The sequence below is a fragment of the Leptonychotes weddellii genome, chromosome 12, assembly GCF_054177405.1.
Source record: "Leptonychotes weddellii isolate Sample4059 chromosome 12, ASM5417740v2, whole genome shotgun sequence".
Classification (NCBI taxonomy): Eukaryota; Metazoa; Chordata; class Mammalia; order Carnivora; family Phocidae; genus Leptonychotes; species Leptonychotes weddellii.
Window position 1 is genome coordinate 11711583 of NC_138380.1, and position 9542 is coordinate 11721124.

Below are 9542 nucleotides of genomic sequence, written 5' to 3' on the forward strand. Positions count from 1 at the left end.
TCTAGCCGCGAGCTTCCGTTTCTCCACTGCTCTCCGTTGCAGATTCCCGCGGGAGCTTGGAGCCCGGCCGGAGGCGGGCCTTCCGGGAGACTGGCGCGCGGGAGAGGAAGGTCGCGAGTAGGTAAGATTGTCCGGGAGCTTTGCGGGGGTCTGTAGTAAGATTCGGGCGATGGTTGGAGAGGTCCTGCGAGGGTTTCCAACCTTCTCCAGTCGCCAAAAATAAGATGAGTCCATTTCATTATTAACTAGCTGGGAGGTTTCACACCATCCTACAAACAAGTTGGCCTTTTCCTGCGTAAATTGGGGAATTTACCAAACGAAGGACGCTAGCGGAGTTTCCTCTCCGGCGCAGTTACTCTCTTCCTGATTAGGTCGCGTGCAAGCCTCAGTTTCTCAGCTCATCAGACGGCATTTCTGCACCGTAGCTTTCTGTGGGAGGATGCAGATTCTGCCATTTGAAAGAAAAATATATGCGGGTGCTGGCTGGCTCAGTGGGTAGAGCGTGCGACTCGATCTCGGGGTCTTGGAGCCGCACCTTGGGTGTAGAGATTATAAAATAAACTAAAAAAAAAAATTATTTTTTATTATTTTTATTTTTTTGCGAAATATCCTACCGATGCAAGCCTCGGTTGTCTTGACACCTGCTTCCATCACAGGCAAGTGTGATCCAGTCAGTTGCAGGGGATTGGAGGCGTTTTTGTTGAACTGAATAAAGCGGACATAACGTTCAGAGCCGGTCACGTCTCTACGACCCAGTGAAACAACTGGTGCTAGACTTTAAAAATAATAAAGCATCGTGTTCAGATTGTTTCTTTGTGAAATACGTGTGCAGAACGGGTTCTCTGAGGCCTGATGATTATTAGGGCACCCCACTGTGCCGAGAGTTCTGCCTGTCAGCCTCAATGCAGTGAGGTTGTGTAACTGTTCTGAGGTCGTAGATGAGAAAACCGAGGCAAAGAATGCCTACTACTGCAAACATGACACGGCCATCAAAGCGCCGAGGCAAGATTCCAGAGCTGGTGCTCTCCACCAACCCAGTGGTTTCTTGAGAAACTGGAGAAAGCTGTCCCCAGCGCGCGCGTGCACATACACACATACATATTTCGGCATACCAAGGGAATTCGCCACGCTAAGGGAAAGCCAGGTTAAGAACTCCTGCACATCAGTCTGCCCTTTTCAAAGAAAAAAGGCAAAACTAATCCAAAGCCAGTTATTGAAAACCTGACCTTTTAAATGCATCAAACCTATCAGAAAGATCAAAGAAACTTGCCCTTTTATGGCAAAGTAAAAATATAGGAATTTTCTTGTGTGGGCTTAACATGTCTTGCTCCAGCACATTTGAAAATATGTATGTGTGTGTATATAATTTTCTATTTATTTTTGCTTGGCATTTTCCACTCCAGTTAATTTTTCCTCATGGTACTGTTTTCTTTAGATCACATTTAAGGAAAAATGACGTTTTTAGGTGACTATTTTGTACAATAAAAATTTAATTGACATGTTAAGTTTTTTGCCTTTTACTTTAATGTCTTTAACATAATCATATTTCTTTTATTTTTTAAGATAAAATTGAAAGATTTTGTAAGGAGGGTCCTGAAAAATCCTAAGTAAGGCTTTCCAATAAAAAAAAAAATTAAGGTAGTAAAAAGTGACAATCTTCCAGTCTTAGGACCAGTATTTATGGACAAACAGAACTGTTCAGCTGTTTTAGTCTATGGTAAAAAAAAAAAAAGTATACTAAGGTCCTATGCCATTCTTCACCAGAGGCTTATGTCTGGTCTGTGGAAGGAGACTACAAAGCAGTAATTGATAATTGTTATAATCATTTTCAGTTTTCTTCTTTTTTTTTTTTTAAGATTTTATTTATTCATCTGAAACACAGAGATACAGAGAGAGAGAGAGCACGAGCAGGGGTAGAGGCAGGCAGAGGGAGAAGCAGGCTGACCGCTGAGCCAGGAGCCAGATGTGGGGCTCGATCCCAGGACTCTGGGATCATGACCTGAGCCCAAGGCAGACACTTAACTGACTGAGCCACCCAGGTGCCCCTTCAGTTTTCTTCTGTTTAGCAAATGGATCTTTGTTTCTAGTAAGGGATTCAGTTTTGAAGAGGCTTATTCCCTTTCTTCATCATAAAAGTTTTGGGACTTGGATTTTGTGGTATAGCCATGTCCCAATGGATTCTAATGAGACTTCATTACTTACCATTTATGTGTCCCAGTAATTTGCTACATTCCAAAGTGGGCCTGGAGATAACAGCATCCTGTGATGGCTTCAGTGACCACTCTCCTAAGGAGCCCCTTCCTCCTTGCTGCCTGTCAAGTTACCAAGCTGCTGGTCCCCTCCCGTGTTTCTCTGGCTGTCAGTTTTTATAAGTGAGGATGTCATTCCAGGGAGGTATAGGTTTAACTGAATGGAGTATGTATCTCCTTTGCATGATTAAATGAGGACAAGGAATAGGGGTGCCTGGCTGGCACGGTCGGTGGAACATGCAGCTCTTGATCTCAGGGTTGCGAGTTTAAGCCCCGTGTCAGGTGCAGAGATTACTTAAAAATAAAACGGTAAAAAAACGGGCACCTGGGTGGCTCAGTCAGTTAAGTGTCTGACTTTGGCTCAGGGTCATGATCTCAGGGTCCTAGGATAGAGCCCCATGTCAGGCTCCCCACTCAGCAGGGAGTCTGCTTGTCCCTCTCCCTCTGCCCCTCCCCCCTGCTCATGCTCTCTTTCTCAAATAAATAAAATCTTTTAAAAATAAAAAATAAAGACAAGAAATAAATGTGTCCAGCTAGATCATATGAGCACCAAACTTAAAAACATGTTTAGGTTTTTTTCTTTCTTTTTTTTTTTTTAAAGTTACCATTTACTGAGTGCCACAGCTTTAACTTATTTCTCACAGTAGTCCTGTAAGCTTTGTTTTCCAAAAAGGAAACTCAGATTCAGAAAATAAGTGACTTTAAGCCAGCTAATAAATGGCAGAGCCAGGATGCAAACCTAGGCCTCGGGACTCCATGCTGCCTCTTCATTTAAAAATAAAGTGATGGAATTTGGAACATAGTTGTCTGAGAACATTGTAACAAAACAATAGTTCGCTGGCCACCAAATAACTGATTGTGGAAATACTGTGCACTTGCAACAGAAATCAGTTCGGATTCCATTTTAGCAATTAAGCAGAACAAAGCAAAGTTTATCAAGAAACCATTTATTTTTAGGTTGGTTTTTTTTTTATCTGATGTATGAAAAAAAGATAATTCAACTGAAGGAAGAGAAAAGGTAAAGCATGCAAAGAAACTAGAGCCTCTGAAGGCAACTCCTGGGCATTTGCAAGGCCTTTAGAGGTTTATAGCACTGATTTGTTACTATTTCCTATTTATACATTAAACTGTTAATGCCTTTTTTTTCTCATTGATGAAAATATAACCCTACCCCTAACAACCCAACCCAACCCATTCCTATCCACACAATGGAGCAAGAGTTGAGAAAGAAGCAAATCTGAGAACGGGAGTGCTGAAAGGAAAAGGAAGAAGAAGGTTTGCAGGTGATCCCCAGGTTGGAGGGGCAGGGAAGAGACCCTGGATCCGACAGTTCTCCCATTGCTGGCCTTCAGATGGCACTATTGGCCCATTTGGTGGGTGTTGAGCTTGGTAAATGGTTTGAGATTGGCATTCTGCAATTGATTTGAGGTCAGCCTCTGCTCTTTCAATGAATCTAGATTTGGACATGAAAAATTCCTTAATTTAAATACAGGTTTTGGGTTTGTTTCTTTTTTCTTGCAAGAGTTTTTTTTTTTTTTTAAGATTTTATTTCTTTATTTGAGAGAGAGAGAGAATGAGAGAGAAAGCACATGAGAGGGGGGAGGGTCAGAGGGAGAAGCAGACTCCCTGCCGAGCAGGGAGCCCGATGCGGGACTCGATCCAGGGACTCCAGGATCATGACCTGAGCCGAAGGCAGTCACTTAACCAACTGAGCCACCCAGGCGCCCATTGCAAGAGTTATTTTGAAATTTACTTGGCCCCATTCGTATTTAGGAGGATTTTTTTTTAAAGATTTACTTATTTAAGTAAACTGTGTGCCCAACGTGGGGCTTGAACTCATGACCCCGACCGAGATCGAGAGTCATGTGCTCTACTGACCGCACCAGCCAGGTGCCCTAGGACGGTTAGGTTTTTGGGGTTTGGTTTTTTTTTTCTCCCATTGTTTTTTCAAGATAAGTTTACACCTTTTTTCTGTTTAGATATCAACTCTTTTTCGTCTCCACTGAACTGTCCCCCAGGACAGTCTCTTAGCAAAGATTCTCATCCCACTACAAAATTTCACATAAACTAGCATATTCTGCCAGCATTAACCTCTACATCTGGTCTGGAATGGAATGAGACAGTTATTCCATCAGCAGTGTTCTTGATTTTTCTGTATCGCCTATATAATTTTTGATATATTTTAGCTGTAATTTCTGCATATTACAGATATCATCCTTAGATCTATTTCAACATTCTGTGCTTGTGCCTCTAAAGAAAAAGTTACTGTTTTCAGCTAATAAGAACTTAGTATGCATTAAAGCAGAATATATAAGATGGAAGATAAGACAGATAACCTTATAACCTATAAATCCTTCTATTCAGGAATAAAATGAATCTTAAGAGCTGTTGAGTTTATTTCTATAAGACTACTATCTCTGTTTTGTTTTTCCCAAACAGCGCTCAGTCTCTAGGCAGAATTCAGTCCAGCAACCTAGAGGCTAAATGACCTCATAACTCATTAGCAGTTCTCAGAGCCATCTGGAGCCCTTGAGGAGAACAGTGTTCAAAGAGCTGATAATAAAGACAACAGGATAATTATTTCTCTGCCATGATTAAACCTTCACATGGCAAGCAGTCAGCATTTTTATTCTACAGATTGCTGAGGTGGGTGTTTTCTGAAGGTATAATAATGCTGTGGTTGGATAACTCATTTGTCTGTCCTCATCTAGCCTACAAATAGGTAAACTGACTATCAGTAAATAACAAAATGGTTCACTGTAAAAAGGGCAGTACAGCAAGATAGTAGTATGGGAACATCAAATGTAGAAATTAGAAATGTAAAGCAGGCAGAGGAAACCACCATTTGGACTGTGGATATTTCTCTACTACAAGGCATGTCCTACCAGCCACATGACTGATCCACATATGGCTTGCTGTTTTTATTTTCTAAAGTGTTCTTTAGATAATCATGGAATTTCATACACTAACCTGTTTATCTTCTAATTTTCTGTAGGGACTCTTGCTCCTTGCTGCTCAAGAAATGTCTTCACTTTCAGAATATGCCTTGCGCATGACTCGTCTGAGTGCCCGGCTGTTCGGTGAAGTGGCCAGGCCTACTGATTCCAAATCCATGAAAGTGGTGAAACTGTTCAGTGAGCAGCCTCTGGCCAAGAGGAAGGAGACTTATGACTGGTATCCAAATCACAACACTTATTTTGCGCTCATGGGGACTCTACGTTTTCTTGGCCTCTATAGGTAATGGCAAAAAACACAAATAGTAACCTGTTAAGAGATTTTTCTAGTAGATCAGAAAAGTAAAAAGTTAGGCTTTTTATCCTTAACAGTTCTGTGGTTCTTATAATAGTGCCCAGATGGCTCAAAAGGCATAGTTTTAGGGGGAAAGGCTTTTAAAATACTCATAATGGGCACACTGAAAAACAAAAAAGGAAACCATGTATTGGAAGACATATTTTAATTGTGTCTAAAACTGGACTAACAGTGACGAGATACTGAGCTACAGATATGTTTAATTATTTATTAATTTAAGAGCACTCTAAAGGATGCAGAGGAAAACTGACCCAAATGCTGCAGAGGAAAACCTCTCCCCACCCCCAGCTCCCCCCGCTCCCGCCAGCCCCTACAGGCTGCCAGACCAGCAGGTTCTCATTGATCAGATGAAGAGAGCCCCTGCCCCAAAGCCAGTCTCCTTCCTAGCTAGTTTACAGGAGCCTCCTTTCTTTCCTAGTGGCAGTTTTGTTGGAGTTCTTATTTCCTTCAACGTTTTTCTGGCATTTTTAGTTTGTGCCCTTTTTGATACATAAATTTGGTCTAAATAAGTTGTAATTCACCTTTAAGAGTAATATGCGAGGGCACCTCGGTGGCTCAGTCAGTTGAGTACCCGGCTCTTGACCTCAGCTCAGGTCTTGATCTCAGGGTCGTGAATTCAAGCCCCGTATTGGGCTCCACGCTGGGTGTGGAGCCTACTTAAAAGAAAAAAGAGTAATATGTAGATCGCACAGGCTCTTACCACCATGTGTTGCATGTTTGTGTATGTATAGGAAATGGGTGCTCAGGACTTTGTATTGCTCTAGAAAGAAAAGATCAAATACCTGTGTGATCATTTTCTTTAAAAGAAAGTCTTAATTACCAAACTGATACATGCTCATTATAAAAGAATTCAAACAGTGCATAATTGTGTAAAGTTAAAGTAAATCTACTTTTTGGGTGCCCAGCTGCCTCAGTGACTCTTGATCTCAGGGTTGTCAGTTTGAGCCCTATGTTGGGTGTAGAGGTTACTTAAAAATAAAATCCTTTAAAAATAAATAAATCTACTTTTTAAGAAAATTTAACGTGTTTAATTGGACTTGTCTTAGGACAGTAATACAGAAGTTAATTTGGGACTATTCACTCTAATATAATAAAATTAATAGTTCATTCCAGGTAGCTAAAAGCTGGTACATTCATCCATCCAATAGGTGTATTTTTAAGTACCTTCCATGTACAGACACTTAAGATGGGCACCAGCGGAACAGCAGTGAGCAAAATAGAATAGATTTTCTTAGTTAATATATTATAATAGAGATTATAATCCATGGCATATTTTGAATTTCTGGAATTGCTCTGGGGCTTTCTCCCTTGCTATTAGTCTGAGCTCAGAAAATAAAAATTAATTTTATTATGACCCAAAATAAAATATCATTGGAAGGCAAATCTCCTGAGTAGAAAACTATAACCCATAACAAAATCATATTCAGCTATTTTAATTTACCTGTTTGGTGCCACTCTCCATTTGTTTGAAAAATAAAACCTTGACTATCTTTGGGGACAGGGGAAAAAATACTTAGCATTTAGTTATCCATGGAAAAGCACAATGATTTTCATGGATTTAGTCACTAGTTATGGTAAATGGTGCCTCTGATGGAAAGCCTCCTGTGGCGTCAGGCAGGATGAAACTAGACAATCTTCAGTAAAGAAAATACTACTCAAAGACCTGCAAACGCGGGAGGAAGGCACAGGTTCTCCCAAACACCGACTCATTCGTCACTCAGGCACACAGGTGCTTGGGCGATATCATCAGAGACAAAGACCCCTGGCTTTGGAGCTTTCCTTCTGGCTGAGGGCTGATGAGAATGGAGGAGGGAAGAAGAAGAGAACATGCAGGATGAGTAAATGATGTGGTATGCTATAAAGTTGAGTGTGCTGTGGGGAAAAAACAGTAAAGCCGCCTGAGCAGGATGAAGAATACTCACAGGGCACGTGGTGGGTGGGGAGAGGACGGGTCACAGTATTAAACAGAACAGTCAAGGTCAGCCTCTTTGAGAAGATGAGGTCTTAGCAGAGACTTGAAGGTGGTGAGTGGGACAAGTGGGATCTGGGGAAGAACTGCTGAGGCAGAGGCAAGAGCAGTGCAAAGGCCCTGAGGTGGGAGTTCTCTTGGTGTGTTCCAGGAGTAGCACAGGCGACGGAGAGAGTGGTAGGGCCCCAGGCAGAGGGCCCCAGGCAGATCATGAAGGGCTCTGAGGGCCAGGACAAGGTCTTGGCTTTTGCTCTGGGTAAAGTGGGAAACCGCCTGTAGGCCTATGAACAGAGGAGCGACATGATCTCGCTTATAATTTAGAATTACTCTCGCTGCTCTGTTGAGAATAGATGATCTGGGGACAATCATAGCTACTTCTTAAGAGGTCAGCTGTATCCATTGTGTTCATGGAATGGAACAGTGTACCCTACAAAACCAGTCTATTTTAAAACTACCTAAGGAGTTAACAGTTGGGCCTAGCACAACCCCCTCTTATGTTTAATTTGTATGCCATTATTATCAGCACTTGACAGGTAAGGAAACTAAGATACAGAGAGGGAAAATCACTTATCCAAGGTCACATGGCTACTAAGTGGTAGATGAGCTGTGATTTGAACCCAGGTTGAAATGGGTTCCAAACCTTACATATTTAAATGCGATACTGTTTTAGGTATTTAATCTTAGAATGCAGTCATTTCTCTAGAGTATAGGCAGTCTTCAGCTTACACCCCATCCATATGTACAAACAGCCCTGGCTGCCTTGATCTCTAGAGTACCTGTCTGTTGATTTGGCTTCCTTCTACCTGAGCCTTTCCCCAGCAGCCTTTTTGTGTGGATTATCCACGGCCATTAAGGCAGCTTCCTTCAGACCTCTTCCCCTCATAGTAGGTGCTAATTCCTGGGACTCTCAGGGTCTCTGTGTCGCTCTTCAAGCTTAGACCCATTTTCTGTTTCCCTATGTTCAGTGTTAGCATTGTAGGGAAACTTGGGGTAGTTATCAGCATTGTATCATTGTTGCTTCGGTTTATATGGGCCGGCCTGGGAATTTTAGTCGCTTGTGGCATTGTTTCTGTGAAGGGACACTGACTTAGAAATGAACTTTTGGAACACAACCCATGTGTATGTTGGGGACTCTCTGTCCTTTCTGTTCACCAAGCTGAGCATGTGCCCTGAGAAGTCGGACTGATAACCGGAGCAGCCTGAGGGAACAGTGGTAGAATGGTGTGCTGTTCCCATCAGGTAAAAATACAGGCTAATTATTTTTTCTTTCTCCACTCAGAGATGAGCACCAGGACTTTAGGGATGAGCAGTTGCGTCTAAAAAAGCTTCGTGGCAAGGGGAAACCAAAGAAAGGAGAAGGGAAAAGAGCAGCAAAAAAGAAATAGTGTTGGTCCATCAGGAGAAGAAAGTTCTTTCTCAGCAACTGACAGCCGTGTTTATCTTTCTACATATTCAAGGAATGTAAGCTTCCGAAATTAAAGATTATTTGGAGGAACACAATCATTTCTGTGTTGAAGTCCAATCCAGTTGAATTGTGACTGGTTTCCTGGACACAGTCTAATTCTGCAAAGTTATTTTGGCCTTGGTTTTATACTCTGAGGTTTGCCTATTTCTCTAAAGAAATGAATGCAGGGGCGCCTGGGTGGCTCAGTTGGTTAAGCGACTGCCTTCGGCTCAAGTCATGATCCTGGAGTCCCCGGATCGAGTCCCACATCGGGCTCCCTGCTCAGCAGGGAGTCCGCTTCTCCCTCTGACTCTCCCCCCTCTCATGTGCTCTCTCTCTCTCTCATTCTCTCTCTCAAATAAATAAAATCTTTAAAAAAAAAAAAATGAAATGAATGCATAGGTGATTGAAGAATGACTCATTTGGGGTGGGAATGGGATGTTGGGGACATGGGGGGGAACTCAAATGAGCATCCTTTAGTCTCCCCAGGATCCCTTCTTGCTTCCCCACTACACCAGCCCTGAACTCTTCCAACCCTCTGGTGTTCAACCACTGTCTCCACCACCAAGCT

At 42.3% G+C, this 9542-nt stretch overlaps 1 protein-coding gene across 2 annotated transcripts; it reads left to right on the top strand.

The window, feature by feature from the left end:
* Positions 1-9059, top strand: MRPS33 (mitochondrial ribosomal protein S33). Of its 2 annotated transcripts, XM_031029844.2 has the most exons (4): positions 23-121; positions 4689-4895; positions 5245-5486; positions 8807-9059. In XM_031029844.2, exons 3-4 carry the CDS (start codon positions 5272-5274, stop codon positions 8910-8912), a joined length of 321 nt encoding a protein of 106 aa, XP_030885704.1. In that variant the 5' UTR covers positions 23-121; positions 4689-4895; positions 5245-5271; the 3' UTR covers positions 8913-9059. The 2 variants fall into 2 exon arrangements, with proteins under 2 accessions (XP_030885703.1, XP_030885704.1); XM_031029843.2 differs by lacking the exon at positions 4689-4895 and having other exon boundaries at positions 1-121.
* Positions 9060-9542: the final 483 nt, after the last annotated feature.